This window comes from Mustela lutreola, chromosome 4 (assembly GCF_030435805.1).
Source record: "Mustela lutreola isolate mMusLut2 chromosome 4, mMusLut2.pri, whole genome shotgun sequence".
Lineage (NCBI taxonomy): Eukaryota > Metazoa > Chordata > Mammalia > Carnivora > Mustelidae > Mustela > Mustela lutreola.
In genome coordinates, this window is record NC_081293.1 from 8,632,175 (window position 1) to 8,656,496 (window position 24,322).

General features: G+C 44.0%; 2 protein-coding genes across 2 annotated transcripts in view; one reads left to right on the forward strand and one right to left on the reverse strand.

The window, feature by feature from the left end:
• Positions 1-1,086: 1,086 nt before the first annotated feature.
• Positions 1,087-14,465, reverse strand: LOC131830589 (ATPase PAAT-like). The gene is made up of 6 exons (XM_059172934.1): positions 14,030-14,465; positions 13,182-13,385; positions 11,994-12,066; positions 9,567-9,773; positions 7,670-8,124; positions 1,087-2,240 (listed from the first exon to the last, which is right to left on the reverse strand). The coding sequence occupies exons 1-6, from the start codon at positions 14,191-14,193 to the stop codon at positions 2,006-2,008; spliced, it is 1,338 nt and encodes a 445-aa protein (XP_059028917.1). The 5' UTR covers positions 14,194-14,465; the 3' UTR covers positions 1,087-2,005.
• A 3-nt stretch (positions 14,466-14,468) lies between these two features.
• The window catches only part of LOC131830588 (CUB and zona pellucida-like domain-containing protein 1), a 35,454-nt gene continuing 25,600 nt past the window's right edge, over positions 14,469-24,322 (forward strand). Inside the window, exon 1 of the mRNA XM_059172932.1 lies at positions 14,469-14,608. The gene's annotated coding sequence lies outside the window, so the exon portion shown is untranslated. The remainder of the gene's footprint in view (positions 14,609-24,322) is intronic.

Genomic DNA, 24,322 nt, shown 5'->3' on the forward strand with positions numbered 1-24,322 from the left:
GAGCTGTTCACACTTAGCCGCTGCCTGCGTGCCGGGCCTGCGCCAGGCGCTTCCGTTGAGAACACGGGAACCCCCACACCAGACGAAGGCTGTGACTCCCCATTTACAGAAGAGACTGAGGAGAAGAAATAGTGAATCGCTTGTGCAAGGTTCCACGGCAAGTGAGGGGCTCGGGCTGGAGGGAGAACTGGGGTGTGTCCGCCCTCGTGTTTCCCTCCAGGGCGCCGTGGCCCTCTGTTGGGATTCTGGGGGCGTTTGGACAGACCCTGTCAGAACGGGCAGAAAACAGTCATCCTGCCCTGCCGCGCCCGACGCAGGGCCTGGGACTGTCCTTACGAAGGAGGACGTGGGGCTGTGAGGGAAGGAAGGGGCTGGGAAGAGACTAAATCCGCTTTACCTTGAGAGGGGGCCGGGGACGAAGAGTTGTTCCCGCTTTCAACAGCCCTGGATGTCCAACGTCAAGGGGAATGAATTCTAAGTAAGAAGCTCCCACCCCACAATTCCCACACGGGCACGAGGAACAGGAGAGACGGACGTGGAAGGCGAGGGTCTTGGGTTCCAGACCCACCTTCCCCCAACCCCTGACTTTACAGAATCGTTGGCAAATCGGTTCAGTCTGAGCCCTGCTTCTTCGGGACAGTGAAGAGATCCTGGATGCTGGGTGGTTGACAAGGGGGTGAGGACAGTAGCTGTTAAGGTTTGAGAGGTTTCGATGAAGACAGATGTTTTCCTACTTTGTAAATTGTGAGGCTAACGTGATCCCTGGGGCACTCTTCCGGGTGAGACACATTTCTCCTGGAGAACAAAGGAAATCTGATGCTACTGTGATCTATGCTGTGAATGTCCCTTAAATTAGAAAAGACTAGAAAAGGTGAGATGCAAATCCTTGAGTGACTGTGGGTCACAGCCTGTTCCCTGGAGGGCAGTACTGCTGTGCTACTGAAACGAACAGGGTATTGAAATGAGCCCTTATTGTAATGAATAAATTCACCAAAACATTACGTTAGTGTGAAATGCCCCACTTGCATAAAAATAAAGCATTTTAAGCAAAGATTCATTGAAAATAAAGCATTTCCATTACTTAAGTAGTTTCCAAAGCAGATACGTTTATTTTTAAGTGCAAATACATCACTCTTCAACACATAGACAACAGTTCTAATTTCCGAAAATGACATCTGCTGGGAAGCACAATCCTCTCGATTCCCACGCCTCAATCTTTCCGTGCACAAGCGCAGTGCATCTCAGTTTCAACACCCCAGAGGAGAGCCTGGGAGGCACCCGCCACTGCCCATAAAAGGCGGAGTTCCTTATACTTTCCGTGTTTACTGAGCTAAAACAAGAGGCACTCTCCCATTTTACATCAAACACTAGATCTAAGATAATCCAAACAAGGAATAGGCCAGGTCTAATTTTGACTTTCCAACTTCCAGCTACAGTGAATTGACACACGTAGAAGCAGCCACAGGAGGGGCCCCATGTCTTCGCACGTCATTCACACTGCTGTCTTACTCATTCTCTGAATTAAACACTACAAATATAGTGATCCCAGTGGGAAGATTTTAAGTATCCAATTTTCCATGAAAAATCAATTTGAAGAAGAAAAATTACCCAATACTTTAAGCATTTATCATACTCCTAAGACTACAATATAAACCCCTTTATAAATAAAAATGTACTTTATCAAACACGTTATACAACAGCGACTCATGAATGGCCTTAAAAACCTTTAACATTTTTAAACACTTAACCCAGAAATATAGATAAATTTCTGTTAAGAGTAAACAATATTGTGAACAAAAATAACGGATGACCCTTATCAGGTTAATCCTCGTGCACAGTCCTGGACTAACAGGAACAGGTACACTTAAAATGAACACTGAGGTCTCTCGATGTACGTAAGATGATGCCCTCAAGTGACATTAAATCACTGCCTTGAACTTTGGGGGGTTAGGCTTTACCATAAATACGTAATAAATATCTGTAGCACATCCTACAGGTTGAGCACTTATCTCTCTCCATTGGAAAGTCTTTCTCCAGAGTCACACTGTGTCAGAGCCGTGCCGGGGGGTGGGGACGGGGGATTCTGCAGCAGGTCCATCAACACAGCCATCTTCCTGTCCACGTGCTCCTGGAGTTGACGTATTCGCTGATCCATGGAGTCCACAAGCTTCTTTTCCAGCAGTTCCATATTTTTAGTAAGAATCTTTTCCAAGTAGGAGCACACGGGTTGCTCTCCCGTTCTAAAAATAAATTAAAAAACCAGTGTAACAATTATCCCTGATATCCTAACAGAAACAAGCAAACCATACGAAATGAGCCCCCAAAGGACAATGCGGAAATCTATCTCCGCAACGCTGCCGTCTGGGTACGAGGGGTTTCCGGTGCCAACATCCATCTCCAAGGGGCAATGACAGCCCTAAGCGCCCAAAGCGGGCCGCATGTCCGATTCTTTCCACATGTCAGCACACAAGTGAAATGAGGGCACGGCGACGCGAGGGAGTGTCCCCCTCACAGAACATGTCTCTACAAAGGGTCTTGGATTTTGAGCCCCAAATCAAAACTGATCTGCCTCAATGTTTCTTAAGGTCTCCACGTATGTCTTCCAAGAACTTCCCCAAGCAAACCCACAATTGCAAGGTTTGTTTCTTGTCACCCGCACAACCTCACTAAGCACTGGAAGGTTCTCTTCTAACCTAATATGAAAACATGTAAAAACGAACGTAACTGGAATGGGCAGACAGAAATAACAAACTGAGAAGGGGAGCCTGGGGGGCTCAGTCTGCTAAGGGTCTGACCTCAGCTGGAGTCATGAGCTCAGGGTCCCTGCTCCAGAGGGGTGGTGCGTGGGGGAAGGGGGTCTGGCTCTCCTCTGCCCCTCCGTCATGCATGCGGTCTCAAGTGAATAAATAAAATCTTTAAAAAAAAAAATCCAGTAAAAGCAGCCTAGTTTCTCAGGTTCACCAGGGCACACCAATGCACACCAATGCACACCAGGGCAGTGAATCTCAGGCCGTGGCCCACAACACCCCGGGGACCCATGACTTGTTCAGCTTCCACCAAGTAGCAAGCGCTCTTACACGACGACCAAGATGATGTCTGAACCCTTCACCCTTGGATCCTCAGGAACATACGGTGACATTTCCCAGAGGCTACACGAGGTGTGATGTCACCGCTCGGGTGAGCAACAGAAGCTGTGATCGAGTGTTCTTCAGTGTCAGACTGTCCAAGGCCAGTCAATTTAGGGTCTAAATAGTGTCTTCAGCATGATCCCCATTTGTTCTCAGCACTTCTGCACCCTCATCGGCTACTGAAGCCACATGCTGGAGGGCAACACAGATGAGACTGCGAGCAGACTCTAACATTGATTCTACATGTCACCTAACACCATTCGGAGTTGTTCTTGAGAAAATACCTTCTTCATAAAAATTGTTACTAATATAATGGGTTTGTTATTTTTAAACAAATGAATCCTTTCATACACTCTACATAAAGCTTCTTCACAGTCCTCAATTATTTTTGAGAGTGCTGAGACCAAAAAGTTTGAATAGAATATATGAGCGGTTTTTCTAAAAACCATTATTTTTTTTCAATTAACTCTAGCTTCACAGGAAGTTGTAAAGATACGAGAGTTCCCCAGTACCCTTCCCCAATGGTCCCAATGGTTACATCTCACCCAACTCTGGAGAATACAAAAGAAGAAAACGGATGTTGGGGTAGTGTGCGTGGGTGCCATCCTCCCACACGCACACACGTTCATGTGAACATCACAACTGAGATCACTACTATTCCTTCACCACAAACATCTCCCCATTGTCACAGCCCCTCCCTAACGCCCCCCAGTCCTGACGCCTGCAGCCAGCAATACGGTCTCCATCTCTACAACTCTATATTGGGAACGTTACACAAATGCAATCTTGGTGTGTGACCTCCTGAGATTTTCCTGTCCCTCAGCATAGAATGTCTTCAGGAGCCGTCCAAGTTGCTGTGTGTCAATGGTCTGTTCCTTTTTATTGATTAGCATCCTGTGATATGAATATACCCCAGTTTGTTTAACTGTTCATCTAGTTTAAGACATTTGGTTGCTTCTAGTTTGGGTCTGTTATGTAGACATAAAGCTGTTTTAGAACCGGGCATAGTTTCCTGTGTTGTCAAAAGTTTTCATTTCTCTGGGATAAATGCTTAGAAGTAGGATTGCTGGATCACACGGTTAATGTTATGTATAGTTTTCAAGAAACTGCCAACATATTTTTAGGGTGGCTGTAGCACTCTCTACTCCCCATCAGCAATGTAGAAGAAATCCAGTTTCTCCGTATCTGCATCCGCATTTGGAATTACCATTTAAAAAATTTTAGCCTTGGAATAACTGCGAAGTAGTACCTTGTGTTTTTAAAATGCATTTTCCTAGTAGACACAAAGTCAATGATGATCATCTTTTCACGTGTTACCCTTTCTACTAAAATGTCTGTTGCCCATCTTCTTTTTTTTTTTTTTTTTTAAAGATTTTATTTATTTATTTGACAGAGAGAAATCACAAGTAGATGGAGAGGCAGGCAGAGAGAGAGAGAGGGAAGCAGGCTCCCCGCTGAGCAGAGAGCCCGATGCGGGACTCGATCCCAGGACCCTGAGATCATGACCCGAGCCGAAGGCAGCGGCTTAACCCACTGAGCCACCCAGGCGCCCTGTTGCCCATCTTCTGACTGAATTTTTTTCCGAGTTCTCACAGGTACTTAAGTATAGGTCATTTGTTAAACTTGTAGTTGCAAATATTTTCTTTCAGTCTGTAATCTGTATTCTAGTCCTCATAGCAGAATCTTTTACAGGCAGAAGTTTTAAATTTGATAGAATCCAATATATCACCATTTCCATTACTGTGATTCTGGTGTCATCAAAGCACTTTTCCTAGTCTTAGGTCCCCACAATGTTTCCTCATATTAGAGAGAGGGAAGCAGTCTCCCTGCTGAGCAGAGCCGGATGCCGGGTTCGATCCCGATGCGGGGCTCGATCTCAGGACTCTGAGATCATGATCTGAGCTGAAGGCAGAGGCTTAACCCACTGAGCCAGTCAGGTGCTCCGACATATTACAAAAGCTTTGTCTCTTTATGTTTTAAATGCTTGATCCGTTTCGAGCTAATGATCCATTTCGAGGTATGTCTAGGTCACAGTTATCACAGTTCATTTTTTTTTTTGCTCTTTGGATATCCCACTGCTGGAGCATAGCATGTGTTTAAAAAAAAGACTACCCTTTCCCGACTTGCTTTTGCACCATTGTCAAAAACCAGTTGGCCATACTTGTTTGGGGTTATTTCTGTGTGCTCTATTCGACTGATCTGTGTCTCTGTCCCTCTCCCAATACCATGGTCTTAAATACTATAGCTATGTAATAATATGCTTTGAAATGAAATAATGATTTCTCTCACTACTCTTCTATTTCAAAATTGTTTCAGCTATTCTAGTTCCTTTTTCTTTCCATTTCCACTTTATAGAATAATCTTGACAGAATAATTTATAAAAGATATTTTGAATTTTAGAGGAAATAGCATTAAACCTATGGATTAATTTTGGGAAAATGGATAGTTACTATATTGAATCTTCAAATTAATGAATGGTATGTCTCTCCATTTATTCTGGCCTTCTGATTTCTTTCCTCATCATCTTTTAATTTTTAGTCTATGGACCCTATCTATGTCTTGTTAAATTTTTATGTTTTTATAATTTTTTTTAATGGATCCACATATTTTACATGTATTTTTATGTATCTTACTCTCTTCGGAGCAATCTAATTTTGTTTGCAGGGCATACTGGCTTCATAAAATGAGCTGAGAAGTCTTTCCCCCTCTTCTTTTCTGTGAAGTGTTTATAATTGGTGTTCTGTGAAGATTTGGTAGAATTCTCCAGTGAAAACACTTGGGCCTAGATATTTATTTTATGTCAGCTTGCAAATTATGAATTCAGAACTGTTAATTGTCATAGGACTCTTTTTTGCTTATTTTATCTCCGTTGAATTTGGTATTGTGTGGCTTTTGAGGAATTCTTTTCTTCCAAATTGTTAAAGTTATGAGCATAAAGTTGTTTGCAATATTCCTTTTTAAAAATGGACTTAGGATGTGTAGGGACATCTCCAGTTATATTCCTTATATTGGTGAGTTGTTTCATCTTTGCCAGGCATGCTAGCCAATCTTACTAAAAGTTTATCAATATCATTGAATTTCTTCACAGATGTTCTTTACTGTTTCCTTGTTTTTAATTTTGTTGATTTCCACTCTTTGTCATTTCCTTTTTTCTGCTTGATTTGGATTTATTTTGCTAGGCTTCTCAGTGACAAATTCAATTTCTTTAATGGTTATATAGGACTATTTCATCTCTGTCGTAGCTTTGCATTACTGAGCTCGCCCCTTTTCTAATGTATTAGTGCCATAAATACCCATCAACACTTGTTTACTAGCTGCCTCCCACAGTTTGATCTACTGTATTTTCAAGTATTTTTAATATTTCTATTGGGAATTCCTTTTTGAACCACAGATTTAGGAATGAGTTGTTGAGTTTCCAAGTGTCTGGAAATTTGTTGTTATTGTGTTCGTTACTGGTTTCTAGTTGGGATTCATTTATGGTCACAGAATATACTTTGTGTGATCTCAGTGCTTGATTAGGTTACTTTATAACTTATCATCTATCTTTGTGACTCTTCCACTGGTACTTGAAAAACATGTGTATTCTGCTATTCTTGGTGGAGCCTTTTATAAATGTTACTCAGATCCTGATGGCTGGGATGGAATGGTTATTTCCAAACTACTCATCTTCAGATGAAAACTCTAGGTTACAAGAGATTAAAACTGTGACAAAGTAGGTACACCAAAATGACAACCTAAGTCCCGAATTCTAGTCTGATAGATTATTTTGGCAAACTATATGTACGTAAAGCATAGGGAACATACTAAATTCTTAACCTTCTCTTACTCAAACACGTGCTGTTAAAGCATGATATTACAAGATCAGGAGATAAGATCCTATATAGTATAAATAATTACGATCTTAATACAGTTTTGGTTATGCCAAAACTAGCCCAGGCCAAACATGATCAAAAAAGAAATTCTGTTATAATGACATGCTCAACATATGCAGCTGAAGAACATTACAAACATAAATAAAAACAATGTAAAGCTAGGGCGCCTGGGTGGTTCAGTATATTAAGCATCTGCCTTCAGCTCAGGTCATGGTCCAGGGTACTGGGATCAAGCCCCACACGGCTCTGTGCTCAGTAGGGAGCCTGCTTCTCCCTCTCCCTCTGCCACTCTCCCTGCTTGTGTTCCCTGTCAAATAAATAAAATCTTTCAAAACAAAACAAAAAATGTAAAGCTTGAGTCCCCAACTCCTCTCCACTCATAAAAATAACTTTTGACTCTAATGTCTACCTGATGGTCATAAGTGGTCCACAAAATCCCTGGGAAGGGCCCCAAATCTTCACTTTTAGGTACCTCTTTCAAAGCAACCAATTCTATTCTGCATAATGGTTATTCCCTGTAAGTGAATTCATGGTAAAATGTATAAGCTCCTAAAATTATTTCTGAAAACAGGTTTTTAGGCAGTATACATGGAGACAAGGCTGTTTCCCTTCAGTTGATTATCACACCCACCTAATCTAAAGCACATCTGTCTCAAAACAAATACTTACGCAACACCAACAACGCCTTCCCCGGCCTTAGTGATGCCTTCCTGCCACTTGGCGCTATGTCCCACGCGGAGATGGTTAACCTGACTACATAAATTCTGGAGAAAAGGCAGCAACTCAGAGTTAGGTATGTTTGAGATGTCACTTGCTTTCTTTGGCAGGAAAGAAGAAACTGCATTTCTGAGGTCATTCTCCAGGAGGGAATGGTTTGGCGGCACAATGTTATAGTCTTTGAGGTGTGTAGTGTTTCCTCCATCCGGTGGCTGCGGACTTTTATCGACGCAAATGTTTAAGTCTTCCGTTAGGGCTCCAGACGTCAGTCCGGTTCTGAAAGGGAAAGGTGTGGAGGGGGACTTGTCGGAGGCTCCCGAAGCAGCTGAGGACTGCAGGTCTGCCACTCGTCTGTAGCCAGTATTTCCCAAAACCGCCTGAAGCTGCTCTCCCACGGGAACACAGTTCTAAGCAAGGGAAAGAAATACACGTTACTATCTGTAGTGGTGACGGCTAACTTTTGGGGTAACTACTGTGAGTCCGGCAAGGTGCCTTCTTTCTCTGATCCTCTGAACAGCCACACGAAGTAGGCTACAAGTACTACCTGATCTTAAGCTGAAGAGACCATAGCTGAGGTGAAACCAAGGTTAAAGGTAACCCGGCTATGGGAATGCAGCCAGTAAGTGGCAGAACTGGGACAGGAACCCAGACCACCGAACTCCAGAGTCAAGACTTTTTTTTCTTTCTTTCTTTTTTTAAAAGATTTTTTTAATTTATCTGACAGACAGAGATCACAAGTAGGCAGAGAGGCAGGCAAAGAGGAGGAAGCAGGCTTCCCGCTGAGCAGAGAGCCGGATACGGGGCTCGATCCCACGACCCTGGTATCATGACCCGAGCCAAAGGCAGAGCCTTAACCCACTGAGCCACCCAGGCGCCCCCAGAGTCAAGACTTTTAATGATCTCACTGCAATTTTCCCCAAAGGAAATATTAAATATTAGCATGCTTAGTAAAACTTAGTAAAAACTTAGTAAAAAAAATACTAAGTAAAACTTAGTAAAACTTAGCATTAACGTCTCCACTGTAAAGGCCTCTCTTTTAAAATCTCCAACCTAGTTCTTCATAGAATCTTTGCACTGAAAAAGGTATTCTCAAACCACAGCATGCTTTTACCAAGTTAAACCTAGCATACTTATTTAAAATACTGATCCCTGGATCCCAGTCAAAAATGTGGCTGGGATATCCATTTTGTAAAAACTGGAAAGGATTCTGATACAGGTGTTCTGTGGATCATACTTTAAAGATATCCTAAACTTTTTTTTTTTTTTTAAAGATTTTATTTATCTCTCAGAGAGAGAGAGAGCAAGCACAGCAGGGGGAGTGAGAGAGGGGGAAACAGTCTTCCCGCTGAGCAGGGAGCCCGATGTGGGCCTCGATCCCAGGACCCCAGGATCACGACCTGAGCTGAAGGCAGACACCTAATGACTGAGCCACCTGGGCGCCCTAAACTCTTTTAAAACAGCTTAAGTCTCACAAGTTTGACAAATTCTTCCATTATTCCCAATATTCCTTTTCACAACCATCTTCTAATTTTCTCTTTATCTCTGAGCTTCTTGAGAAAACCTTCTAAAGTGCTCAAAACAGTGCCTTACTCACTGAGAAAGTACTTAATAAGTATCTGCTGAATGAACATATGAGTGAGTAAATTCACAGAAAATTGTGAAGATCTGTAATAAGATATTTTATAGAAGAGAAAGTCTACAGAATGCTATTTTACAAAAGCAAATAAAGGTAGCAGTCAAATCAACAGTAAAAGTTCGAAGAAAAACTTTCAAGTCGATACATGTCCTTAGAAAAAGCTGTCATTTTGAGACTGTTAATGGTACCTGGAGGGAATCCATGTCCACCTACCTGCTGCTGAAATTTAACCATATTCATCAACTGCTGAGCACCAGGTGACAACTTGGACCCCATGGCCTCCATGAGAGTTTGGACCCTCTGCAGGTCTATCCTTGATCCTAGAGCAGGAGAGCTTGTTGAAGAATTTGCTGAAACCCGCCTCAACTGTACCACAATTTTACTGATGAACACACGCGGCTTTTCACCAAAGGAGAGCAACTATCATAAAGCAAGAGTTCCAGAAAATAATGATATTAAAAACAATCAGCATTTATAGTCACTTCTTGTTATCGCTTAAGATTGAAGCATTTGAGAATCAACAAATTAGCTTTAAATACATTTTTCATTTTTAACTTTTCTCTAGCATAGTCATGGTCAGAAAAAATCCAAGTTATCATGAGGCTCAGAAGTATTTAAATAAAAAAGTCCTTTTAAACTAACAAACTACACATAAAATAGCAAATGGGGGTAAGGAACATAAAATAACATTTACTCACTTAGTTTAAGAAACTGAAAATAAACTGTACCAATCTGAGACCTTAACATACTGCAAGTTGCAATGTAAATATAAATATTTAATGAAAATAAGGCTGCGGAGAGCCCACGCTAAGTGTTTAGTGAAATATTAATTATCAGTCATTTAGAAGTTAAAACTGTAAAAGAATGTCAAGATGATCTTATATAGCTTGACTGTTTACTTATTTAAAAAAAATGAGTTCAAGAGTGACTTTCTAACTTGTCAAAGGACAAGGTGGAGCTTTGAACCTAGTTCTTCCAGCTTTGACCCCAGTTGTTTTCCCAATACTTTATGCTACTTCATTTTGTCCATGTTTCTGAACCAAAGACACTTCCTGTGTGATACGGACAACAAAGTAGCAAAGTGGAAAGGGACTAGGATTTAGAATCAGACAGACCTGCATACAATGATGACAATGATGACTCTGCAATGTACAGCCCATGTGATGTTGGGCAAATGCCAAAACTTGAGTGAGGAGCAAAATGAGGGAGAGTGAGAACCGTGTTTCACATGGTTGTTCTGAGGACTACTTCCTAAAATTTACAGTACTGACAACTGACTAAGGGCTCAAAAATATGCAGCAGTAGCTCTTATTTTTATTTTAACTTTCCTATAGTCTTGCTCCAGAAGCCTTCATAAGATCCCCCTAAATGAAACAAGACTTGGCGCTCCCACATACTTCCATAGAATCGTTTCAACACATTCACCTTCACAGACACATGATCCCATATATTACACAGAGACACAGGTGGATACAGATCCATGACCTAAAAACTCAGCCTGGCACCAAACGGGACTGTCATCAACAATTAAGTAATCATCACACTAAATTTATACATCTACATGCCAATCTCCTATGATCCCTTTCCTGCTTTTTAATTCCCAAGCATTTCTACTAAATATTATAATATATAATTATATATGATATATAATAATTATATAATATACAATATAATAAATATTATAACATTTAGTCGATATAATATATAGTAGATATATAATATATATATTAATAAATATTCAGCACATACTGAATCTACATGTTCTCTGCCTTGCTCCCTAAAATACTAGCAATGTGAGGGCTCTGCTCTAATTTATTTTATTACTGCTAATTCCTAAATGCTTAGGGGAGCGAATGGAACTCTAATATTTGTTGAATGAATGAATCACTTCACTTAAATGACTTTAGATACTACTAGCATTCACTACCTAAAACAACATCAGTTCTGTGAACTTCTCTAAGTTATAACAAGCTCAGAGATAAAATATTTAGTGATGAAAATAATCCAAGGATTTATTGTCTTCAGCCTCCTAAAATAAACCTCAAGGTAGGTCCAAATGGGTGAAGAAATTTGCTCAAGGCTTTCCTGCTAGTTAGGAACAAAGCACACTTAAATCTGGGCTTACAATGTCTAGTTCGGGATTCTTTCCCTAGATTCTGATGACACCATTAAAGTTTGCTTTAATTGTAACAATTAATTAATTAGTTAATTAATATTTAACAACAGTTTTCATGCTGAGGACACCATTCCCAAGTACTTTAACTCTGTGATGCCTTTGCCTGAAACTTCTCTGTGTTCTTTGTGGGGTATTTTGGGACAAAATCTGCTTGTGGTTTTCACCTAAGTTTTATATAAATATAAAATATTTAATCTCAGTTTTCAAGACTTAAAAGTACAGTATACTACTCTAAGAACAACAGTATATGTCATGGCATTGCCATAGCTAGTAAATGTTCAAATTTTAAAAGGAGAATGTTGACAATTTTTTAGAGAATTTCTTCTTACATGTTTACTAAGTATTTCTCAGCTAAACCCAGGGACCATGTGGGACATATCGCATTACAACCATCAGAAAATAAGTTTATGTAGTACAAAAACAACTGTAGTTTTCAGATTAGTTGTAATTCAATGATTACTTACCTTTATTTTACAGGCATGTGTGGAGGACTCCAATTTTAGGTATTTTTTGTACAAAATAATCTTTTCATCTTCACTGAAAATAAAAAAATAATTTTTTAAAACTTCCAGATACTATCACTTTTAATAGTTACATTTAAAAATGAAGGCAAGGACAATCCATAAATACTGACACTCAGTTTTCCTGGGGAGGCATAAGGAACTGTGGCTTCATACTGAATTGCACTGGGTAAGAATTCTACATCTGTCACTTACTATCTATATAAGATAGTTCAGTTTGGTAACAAATGTATAATCATGTAGCACAGAGCATATTTTAAGATTTCTTTATCTGAGAGAAAGAAAGAGAAAAAATGAAGGCGGGTGTGGTAGGGAGGGGCAGAGGCAGAATCTTAAGCTGATTCCAGGCTGAGCGCAGACCAGATGAGGGGCTGGATCTCCCCACCCTGAGATCTGACCTGAGCTAAAACCAAGAGCCGGTGGTCAATGCACTGTGGCACTCAGGAGCCCCCGCAGAGCACATTTTAAAGCTCAACAAACATATCCATTATTTCCAACATACCTGGTATGTAAAAGTTCATATTTTGGGCTCTATTAAAGAAAGACTAGGACAGAATCTTAAGAATTCAGGGAAAAAAAGTTCGGGGTGCCTGGGGGGCCCCATCAGTTAAGTGTTGGACTCCTGATTTCTGCTCCAGTCATGATCTCAGGTGGTGGGATCCAGTTGTCTGGCCCCAGACAGCCTGCTTAAGATTCTCTCTTCCTCTGCCACTCCCCCCACCCCCCAAAAAAGAATTCAGGGGGAAAAAAAAACCCACTCGGAAATAGAACACCAGGTTAAATGTGGTGGCATGGCACAGTCTGGGGATTCTGCATTATTCCTAATGGGCTTCCTACGAGAAAATGTGTTCAAAGATCCAGACTGATTAGTTTTTGGAACACAGACTCCTCTGTTTTCCAAAGAAACGTTTCTCAGAACATCAGCTCTGATCAAAGACTTCCACGAACTAGTACGACCCTGCACGCAGCCCCCCGCCTCACGGGGCCGGACGCCTCCACCCCGAGCGCCGTGGGCGAGGGGCTCGGACCGTCTCCCGGACGCTCAGGGGAGACTCCCACTGCTCCGGGACCGGCCCGCGCCGGGCCACCCGCCAACAGCACCGCAGCTCGGAGAGCCCCGCGCTCACAGACCTGTCGCCCGGGTCGCCGCACACGGCCTTGCCCCGGCTGGTGCCGCAGTACTCCTCTCCCACGTACACCTCCATGTTCCGGGCCGAACTCAGAAGGCCGACGGCCACGACCTCCTCGCCCCCGCCGGGCTCGCAGCTCAGGTGAAGGAAGCAGGGCTGCTCCCCGGGGCCGCTCGGGCCGCTCTTCAAAACCACCGGCTCGCGGCTGAAAGGAAACGCGTCCCGCGCGCTCCTCAGTCGGCGCGTCCGAACCCCGCTCGCGACCCTCTGGCCGGGCCGCGGGTCCTCCCGACCCACTTCGTCGACACGGAGGGCCCCGCGCCTGCCCAAGCACCGCCCGACGCTCGGCACAGATTCGCGAGGAAACGGGCCCTGCGGACGGCCGCGCTTCGCCGCCCACCGCGTCCTCCGCCGCCGCCGCCACCCCCCGCACTCCCTTCTCCCGACCGGGAACGTCCCCGGGCCCCTGCGGCGCGCACCGCAGCGGGAGGCGGGAGGCCCCGAGAGGCCCCGCCTATCTTCTCCCTCGGGAAGCGGACGGGACTCTCGCCGGCCACACGTGCTAGCGCCGACGCGGGGGGACGCGAGGCCTCGGCCGGTGCGTTTGCGCCGGGGAGGGGGAGGCGGGGGCCGGTGCCGACCCCGCGGAGGTGCGGGGGCCGGGCCGCCAGCCCCGCGCCCGGCACTCACGCCCCCGGCCGCCGCTCCCGGCCCAGACCCGCCGCCCGCTCCGCTCCCGGATCCCGGGCCCACACCCGCTCCCCGCACGGCCCCCGCCTGCCCTCCCGGCCCCCCGAGGAGCGCGACCGTCCCGCAGCGGCGGCCCCAGTCCCCGCCGGCCCGGCGCACCCCGCGGCAGGCGGCGTCAGCGGTTCCTCCCGGTCCAAGTCCCGGGCGCCGAGGTCAGCCCGGGTCAGACGGAGGCTGTGGGCCAGGACTCCGCGGGCCGCATCCCAGGAAGAGGCCAGCATCGGGCGGCGGGTCAGTCCCGCGTCCTCGCCCGGGGTCTCCATTCAGCCTCCCCCAGCCCAGGCCGAGTCCGGAACCTCTCTTTCAGGGCTTGCGTTTCCGCCAGGACAGAAGGGAGGCGAAGAAGGAGAGCGACTTCCGGCTCGGCTGGCTTCAAACCTAAGACCGGCCGCTCCTCGCCCAGTGGGGAAGAAAACCAGGTGCCGGAGACACGCATGCGCGCGCCAGGCGGCTTCGGCCACGCGCTTCCAAACCTGCGCGGTGGAAGAACTCGAGGGCGGAGCATGCGCCCCGACGGCTCCTGGGCCTAGGGCTGGAAATGTGCGCAGGCGCGGCGCGGGCGCGCGGGAATCCGGCGGTTTTTGCACGTGGGCCCGCGGACATGGCAGGCCGGGGCTGTGGGCGACGGTTGCCGGGCGGCCCGGGAGGGTCAGTCTAATGAGGAGAGTCAGTGGTCAGGTAGGAGTGGTGCGGTGGCCGCACGCGCCGCGGAGGACGTGCTGCGGACCTTCGGCCTGTCTGCGGTGGACGCTGCGGCCTTCCTGCCCACAGTGGCGGAGCGGGCGGCGGGTGGGTGGCTGCGGGCAGCTTGGCGGTAGCAGGCGGGGGTCGGCAGGAACGCGCGGGAGCAGACTTCGGGGCTCTGCTGGAATAGCCTCTGAGCTGGGGCTTGAAGGACCTTTAACGTCTGGGTCCGAAAAGTGGAGCAGATGGAGCTTCCTCCTTGCCCCTCGGGGTAGAGGTAACTGGTGCCTCCCTGCTCCTTCCTGTTAACCTCATCTTGGAAAAGCCCATGGTGAGATTCAAATAAAACTCGAATGTAAGCGGTCTTCGAATCTGGGCTGTCAGCCATGTGTTTATGCTGGTATTCTCTCTAGAAAATAGAAATCTCACTCTTTCTCCTGTTAATTTTTAGGACTTCTTTTTCAGGGTTTTTGTTTGTTTGTTTCAGTGCCAAATAATTTTTATTTTGTTTTTCTTAAGGGCTTATGTGTTATGTCAGGGTAGGTACCTAGTGAGAACACAGATTTCCCTCATACCTGAAAGTAGACCGTTCTTTTAAAAACTTTCCTAGGCTGAAATGGCTTGAAGGGAAGAGTATCCTCTGCTTTCCAAAGGTTCCAGTATTTCCCCTTTGCTTTTTACAAAAACCTACACTAGTGCCGGTTTTGGATAACCAAATGGAAGGGGAACAGGATTTCATTTTTATGAAAATAAAAGCTTACTGTGTTAATATAGGTCTTTCATAAAAGCTAAGTGGTGTTTTGCAAAGTTTGGGAGATCAGGAGTTACTTACACAATACCTGTTTCATTGTTTTTTTAATCTGTGGAGCGGTCTTAGAAAAGTTGGAATGTAGGGTTTTTTTGTAAGTAATCTGTTATCCAGACTATGTATTAGATGGATTCACCAAGTTTGAAAGAGAAACCCCAACAAAGGATCAGATAAATCTGTAGACTATTCCGCAAGTTAGAAAAGTTAGAAGTCCTTGATTGTACCTATCCTGGTTTTAATGTTTTCAGAGATTAGTACTGCAGACTTATTTTAAGTTGCCTACGGTAGTGGGTTTTCTTTTCTTTTCTTTTTTTTTTTTTTTTTTCCCTATGTACGTCCTGCCTCTATGGTCATAACTTAAATCCATGTTTATGTATTGGACAGTCTCCAGAGGAAAATAGACTTTTTTTTTTTTAGAAGTACCAACCTGCAAGTTAATGAACAAGATGAATACTGTGAACTGGTTGTTGACTTCCTTACACAAAGCTGAAAGCCACGGTTTAGAAAACTTGACTGCTATAGTCTTTTGCTTTCTTTCACTCCCGTATACCCAGTAAATCACCCCAAGTCTTGAGATATATATATTATATATGTTATATAAAATTATATACAACTATATGTATAAATTATATGTATACACACATGTATGTGTATGTGTGTGTGTGTGTATATATATATATATATATATATATATATAATTTTTTAAGGCAAAATTTCCTTTTTTCATCTCTGCCTCTTCTGTTTCCAAGCACTAACTTTCATTCAGATAGTTTCAGGAGCTTCTTCACTGGTCATTAGTTCCCATTTTCATCTTCTTTTCTTTTTCTTCTCTCTCTTTTTTTTTTTAAGATTTTATTTTTTTTATTTATTTTTTTTTTAAAGATTTATTTATTTATTTGACAGACAGAGATCAGAAATAGGCAGAGAGAGAGAGCGGAGGAAGCAGGCTCTCCGCGGAGCAGACAGCCCGATGCGGGGCTCGATCCCAGGATCCTGGTATCACGACCCGAGCCGAAGGCAGAGGCACTAACCCACTGAGCCACCCAGGCACCCCTTCATCTTCTTTTCATTCTGTGCACTGTCCTCTGATTTTCTTGCTCATGAGCCACCATCATCTTTGCCCAGTAGTGCAGCGTATAAAGCCTCTGGTACTTTTGCCTACATGCCAGGTTCCTCTACATTTGCATGAGCTTTCCTCTCTACCTGCAATATCTTGTCTCTTGCATAGCAGGGAAAACCCATTTATTAATGAAAACCAAGTATAGAACTTTGTTGTGTTACAGAATCAATTACTACTTTTTCTGTACTAAGAATTTTCAGGTACTATTAATTCCTTTGCGTTTCAGCGCTTTATAAAATAATTCTCACATTTGTGTTCCCTACTATTTGAGTGATTATTGAGATTAGGAATTATTATTATTATTTTAAAAGATTTTATTTATTTGACAGAGAGATCACAGGTAGGCAGAGAGGCAGGCAGAGTGAGGAGGAAGCAGGCTCCCTGCCGCCGAGCAGAGAGCCCAATGCAGGGTTCGATCCCAGGACAAGATTATGACCTGAGCCAAAGGCAGAGACTTAAACCCACTGAGCCACCCAGGCGCTCTGAGATTAGGAATTATTTTGTACCTGGTGGATGTGTTCAGAATAGGTTTGTTCAATGGAATTGATAAGGAAAGCAGTATGGGTTCCAAATTGTATTACAATGTTAAGAGGAGTAGAAAAAGGAGAAATCAGTAAATTCAATTTAAATCTGATATCTTATATCAGAGTAGTTGTGGTAGTGGTAGTGCAGAGGTTACTGTGATTTTAGTGTACTAAGTTATTCTTATCATAAATTGAAAATGTTTCTTCTCGCCCCCCCCCACTTTAAATAAAGAATAGAACATGTTTTTGAGAACTTCCCACCAGTATCACAATAGAAGTTTTGGACTTGCCTATTTTATTTTATTTTTTTAAAATATTTTATTTATTTATTTGACACAGAGAGAGATCACAAGAAGGCAGAGAGGCAAGCAGAGAGAGAGGAGGAAGCAGGAGGAGAGAGGAGGAAGCAGGCTCTCTGCTTAGCAGAGAGCTTGATGCGGGGCTCAATCCCAGGACCCTGAGATCATGACCTGAGCCGAAGGCAGCGGCTTAACCCACTGAGCCACCCAGGCGCCCCTGGACTTGCCCATTTTATTTTATTTTTTTTAAAGATTTTATTTATTTATTTGACAGAGAGAAATCACAAGTAGATGGAGAGGCAGGCAGAGAGAGAGAGAGAGAGGGAAACAGGCTTCCTGCTGAGCAAAGAGCCCGATGCGAGACTCGATCCCAGGACCCCGAGATCATGACCTGAGCCGAAGGCAGGGGCTTAACCCACTGAGCCACCCAGGCGCCCTGGACTTGCCCATTTTAAAGAGCAATTTATTGTCAATCTAGAATTTACCCTGTGAATCGTGATTGATGGTATATTGTACCATGCCTAGTACACAGACACTTTTGGTCTAGGATCATTTATGCACTCGTATGTTGACTACATCAAAGAGTTTTTGTTTATGTGGGTTTATATTACTAATTTAAAGAAAAATCAACATTTGTGGCTTCAGCTGTGACATGAACAGAGTTTGGAATTTATCACAACCATCTTTACAACAACAAAAAAGCTGAACAAACCGAAAATCAATGACTTTTTAAAAATCCGCCAGATAATTGATGTCACAGGGCAAACACCACTCTGACAATTGGAGAGGTGGGTGAATACAGAAAATCCCAATGGGGATCTGCTTACCAGGAACAGAACTCTCTGGAGGCAGTAACTGGAAGGGACACTTAAATGGTCGTTGATGAATTGCTGGAGTCTGAGTGTGGACTGGTTTGAGAGAAGGATACTCCTGGGAGCCCACTTTTAGGAGGCCCCATACTTTTATGGGTTTTACTTCAGTAGTCCCACCAGATTTACACAGGAAGATGGAGAAGAATCTCCTCAGGCTCTCTGTCCGGGGCGGGGCGGGGGCTCATTTTGAAATACAGTCCACAGTATTCTCCTTAACAAAGGTGTACTCTCGGGGCGCCTGGGTGGCTCAGTGGGTTAAGCCGCTGCCTTCGGCTCAGGTCATGATCTCAGAGTCCTGGGATCGAGTCCCGCATCGGGCTCTCTGCTCAGCAGAGAGCCTGCTTCCCTCTCTCTCTCTGCCTGCCTCTCCATCTACTTGTGATTTCTATCAAATAAATAAATAAAATCTTAAAAAAAAAAACAAAAAAAAAAAACAAAGGTGTACTCTCAGGGGAACTGCCAGTCTTTTGTGAACAAGATGTGTGGGTGGGGGGCGGGGGGGTGAGCAGTTCGATTGCTTCAGCCTTCCTGCCACGTGTAGGGGGAGGGAGGCTGGAAAGGAAGACAAACACTTTTGAAGATGACAGGCTAGGAACTCATCCGTAATCTTAAGATTACGGAGTGCTTTCCTTCCCCAGTGCCTTACCGCCACATCAACAGGGCTCCAGTATAAAAACAGATTACAAGGAAGAGACTAGGATGCAGACTATTTTAAAAGGAGTTTCTAGGGAAAGCAAAAGACAATGGGGGGACAAAAGCAAGAATACTAGAGGAAATTGAAGCCTCTGGCACCTATAGTATAGCAGACATTAAACAGCCTAACTCCTAACCAGATTAACATGAAATTCCACACTAAGAACATGATAACCTCGGTTCTTATGCATATCTCCATTAAAGGTATGTCTGGCTTTCAGCAAAACACTACAGTGCATGCTAAAAGGCAAGAAAAACTTATGCCAAAGAGATAAAGCAAGGATTAGAACCAGTTTTAACGTATGACACAGATTTTGGAATTATCAGGGCATTTAACATAACTACCATGTACAGATTCTGTACTATACTGTAGTAGCCTGTATTGCTAGAATAGGATTTCAATTTAGAAGATCCTCCCTCTTTAAGGCAAAACTACGCTCTTCTCACGACAGTTGCCGGGACCGCAATAAAGCCTTCAGCTGAGCAGGAGTCTGAAGGTAAATTGCAGGAGCGGTGGAAGAGGCACAGAGAGGGGACTTGGGTCACCTAAGGGGGGCTCACAGCGCTACTGCTGGCAGCCTGGGACCTGGGCTGCTTTCTGCCACTAGATACGCAGTTTATAGGTAGGAGGGTATTTGCAGCCACCGGCCCCCAGGTGTTAGTCACAGGATGGGCACTTGGCAAAATAAGAGATCTGGGGGAAAGTCCTTGTGTATGTGAATTACTAAGAATTTGCCACAGGGAAGATGCCCCTGTAATCTGGATCACACCACAAAGTTCAGCTCATGGATTCTGTACACAACTGCTGCCTCCTCTCTGCTGTCTGGGACACTGGGCCCCTTCCATCACCCTCACTACGTTTGCTAATCACTACATGTGAATTGCCAATGAACACCTAGGATGAAAATATTGTCAATGACCAGGCCCTTCCCTAAATGAAATGCAGCTGGATTTCTTTGCATATCTTTCTGCTGAGAGCCAAAGTCAAAGTCTCTGTATAATAGAGTTAGTGGGCACTGGGAATGGGGAGCACCACTTCATAGGTTGAGGGGGGTGAAAGGGCACTGGACCTGCGAGGAGGGGTCTGGAGGAGTAGGTCACAGAACCAGGCCTTAGTCCCTGCCCTGTAGTGACTTGCTAGGGGACCCTAGGGAATCACTTCTGCTCTCTGACCATCTGTTTCTTCATCTGCCAAAGTCTTAGTCCTTGCATTGTCTTCTGGCCATCAGCAATGAAACTCAAAGATATTGCTAAAGCATGTTGGGAGTAATAAGATGAGTAGCTTAATGTTGTGGATTTAAAAGAGATGAACAAAATATTCTTATCAGTAAATGAAGTAATAATACTCTTGGTACTGTTATGTCTGATTTTTTAAAAATTTTATTTATTTGAGAGAGAGCGTGAATGAGAATACAAGTGAGGGGAATGGCAGAGGCAGAGGGAGAGGGAGAAGCAGATTCCCTGCTGAGTAGGGAGTCCAGTGTGGGACTAGATCCCAGGGCCTTGCGATCATGACCTGAGCTGAAGGCAGACACTTTACTAAGCCACCCAGGCACTGCTGTTATGTCTGAATTTGTTGTTCTGTCTGAATTTAGAGACATGGATCAAGAAAGTTTTTGTCAGATTGACAAGATTCATGTTTGGCTCATCGCGCATGAAATGTGTCAGCACCTAATGGGTGCTAGGCCCTCTGTTTGATGCTGGGGATCCAGAGTTCCTGCCTCATGAAACTCACCTTGAAAAAGATTGTAGACTCATTGGACAGAGAAGTCAAGTAACTACAAGAATAAAAGGAAATCGAGAAATGAAGTGGTCATCTTTGTAGGGAAGGACTACATAACCTGTCTTCCTTAATCATGACTAAGCTCATTCCAGGCCATGTCCCTCAGAATAGATGCTGCTTTGATGGAGGGCATAGAAAAGAAACTTGGAAAAATAAACCTTTTTGAGTGAGGTAAAAAGTAGGAAAAAACCCCACAGTTAATTCAACTCCAGAGTGTTGGCTTCGTTGAGAGTGAGCATAATAGGTTCCTGTAGTCAGGACAAGTATCTATTCAGAGTTAGAACAAGTATCAGAGATCCTTATGACAAATGAGTTCAAAACTTTTAGAGTGGTACAAGCAAATGGCATAGATACAGAGGAAAAGCAGCAGTTAGTTAGCATGGGGGACAGATGGGAATCCGTGAAGATTTTACAGAGGAGTCGGCACTGAGAGGAGCCTTGCAGGATTAGCGTTACAGCAGGTAGAGGAGGCGAGGGGCCGAAAGAGCCGGTCAGTGCTCAGAGGCATAAAAATACATGGGGTATGGGGAGATGCAGTGGGAGATGAAGCTGGAAAGATAAATTATGTTGGCATCCTTGACAGCACAGCCTAGGATGACACATGTGAGGTGCCTGGGACACAAAATTTAAGGAGGCATCCACTCTTAGGGTCGGCACGGTGGCTTTGATCAAGTAGAGGATTGATTTCAGAATCCCCCATATGAGGGACTTCTACTTCTGGGAAGATGGAGTAGATATACTTTGTGTTATGCTTTCTACCAAGTGCAGCTAAAAATCCTGGACATTATATAGAAAACAAATGCAGGACCCTGATAGGTGAAGGGAAGAAAATAGACAAGCTAGGAAACTTGAAATCCAAGGAACATGGTGGTGAACTCCTTGGGTTTTGTTTTGTCTCATATTTCCAGACTTGGCGATGAAGAAGCCAGTGGCATGGAAACACCAGTGGGTGCAGACAGAAAAGCTCCCGAGAAAATCTTGCTGTCTCCAGCCAAAGGACCAAGGACAAGGGAGCCTCACAAGCCAGGGAACCTGTATTCCAGTCAGATATCCCAGAAAAAACTGTGGCTCCACCCCCAGCCCAGCCTTTCCCCCAGCCAAGACTAAGTGGAGAGCCTAGACCTTCACTCTCACTAGGCTATAAAGAGTTGTCCCAAATCGCCCCTTCCTGCCAGAGTAGGATCAGAGGAGACTGATCCTACCCCCACCTCCCTAGTCAGTGGAGATCCTGGGAAGTCTGAGCTTACACCTCGACCCAGTGGTAAAGCTGCACAATTCACCTAACTGCTGGGGTGGTATCAGGAGGCTAACTGGAGACTGAGGAATTTCGCCATCTCCCAGCAGCAACAGGGTCACCACTGCTGTGGTGTCAGTGGACATCACTCTCCAATCTTCACTATAAGACCGTCATCAAGCTCCTTGAGGTAAAATTCATGAAAGTGGCTATCCCCCGACTAGAAAAACCAGCCCCCCCCCCCAAGAATTGTTTTCTCTCATGCTGGTCCTCCTTCAGCCTCCAGCAATTTATCACTTACCAGTTAAGTATTCCTACCAGTTGCTGGCTCCTGCAGTGGCTTCTGCTCCTGAGAAGCTGTGATTCTCCGTACTCATCTGTCTCTTCACTTTCATGGGGCCTGTTTGCTCCATGACATCAGTTCTCTGGTAGACCTAGAAAGACATGGTGATTATCAACTTGGTTCAGCTTTTTTCTTGTTTTGAGGGTGACAACTCCCAAGCTCTCTATGTGTTGTAGTGGAACTGGAATTTCTGTGTTCATTTTTTTCATTCTTTATTCTTTCTGTTCCTCAGACTGGATCATCTTGATTGATCTATCTTCGAATTCACTGGTTATTTCTTTTGCCTGCTCAGATCTGCTGTTAAGCTTCTCTAATGAATTTTTCCAGTTATACTTTCCAACTCAAAAATTTCTATTTGACTCTTTAAAAAAATCATTTCTCTTTATTGTTGTTCTCTATTGGACACATTGTTCTCATACTTTAGTTCTTTAGACATGGATTCCTTTGAATGTATTTTAAATAGTTGATTTGAAGACTGTGTCTAGTCAGGCCAATGCCTGGGCTTTCTAGGGAAAGTTTATTAATTGCTTTCCTTTACCTTTTTATCAGTCTTACTTCTCTTTTTCTCTCTTTCCTTTCCTTCCTTTCTCTCTCCCTTCCCTCTCTCCCTTCCTTTCTCTCCCTCCCTTTCTCTTCTTCCTTTCCCTTTCTCTTTTCTTTCATCTTTAGTCTTTTGTTGAAAACTAGACATTTAATAGAATATGGCAATTCTGGAAATCTCGAAATCCGTTTCTCCCTGCTCTCCAAGCTTTGTTGTTGGTGACTTCTCTTGACAAATTCTGAAGTCTGAATTCTTTGCTGTATGTTGACACTTAAGTCTCTATTGATTAGCTTCGTGATCAGGTAATGATTGGACAAAGATTACCTTAAATTCCTGGAACCAGTAAATCTCCCAGTCTTTCATGAGAGACTCCATATTGGGGCATGTCTTCAACAATTAGCCAAGCAGTTGAAAACTCTGCCATAGCCTTCACTTTTTGCTTGGGAAAAGCCTTAGGGTTAGTCAGAGGTGAATACTTGTGTCTCTCTTGAGGATACTCAACAGCCTTGGACACGCACCTAGCATACATGCATGGCCTAGAGTTTCAGGAATATGTCAAGGCTTTTCAAAACTCCTATGGACAGGTGATTTACCAGCTTTCCTTTAAGCTTTTTGGCTACTCTGTGATTTGCCCCAAATGTTATCTACTACCTTAGGCAGCCAAGAAGTTAAAACAATTGTAGTTGTTTTTGCCAAAATCCCTTTAGAGGAAGACTTTTTGCATCGGGAGAACTCCAAGTTAGGTCAAATACAGGTAGCTTTGCAAGAGAGGATTTTCAGGTGACCAAAAGACAGGTCAAAGAATGACAGTTCTTCGGGAATGAGGCTTTGAAAGAGTTCTACCTCTACTTTCCCTTTGGTGGCTGCATTGGAGCTTGGGTTTTACTTTCAAGGTTGCCATGGAGCTGGACAGTGAATGATGGAACAGTGGCACAAGCCGGCGGTTCATACTGAGAGAGTTGTTCTTTAAAATGTTTCCTGAGCTGCAGCAAGCTTTTAATTTCCAGAGTCTGAAAAAGACAAGTTTTTAAAAATTAACATATAATGTATTATTTGCCTCAGGGGTACAGGTCTATGAACCATCAGGCTTACACATTTCACAGCACTTACCCTCCCAATGTCCATAACCCAGCCACCTTATCCCTACTTACCTCCAACCCCCAGAAGCCCTCAGTTTGTTTCGTGGTTTGTCTCCCTCCCAGTCCATCTCATTTCATTTTTTCCCTCCCTACTCCCAACGGTCCCCTGCCCTGCATCTCAAATTTGTTATATCAGGGAGATCATGTGATAATTGTCTTTCTCTGACTGACTGACTTCGCTTAGCCTAATACCCGTGAGTTCCATCCATATCATTGCAAATGGCAAGATTTCATTTCTTTTGATGGCTGTATAGTGTTCTATTGTGTGTATATATATATATACACCACATTTTCTTTATGCATTCATCTGTTGATGGACTTCTAGGTTCTTTCCATAGTTTGGCTATTATGG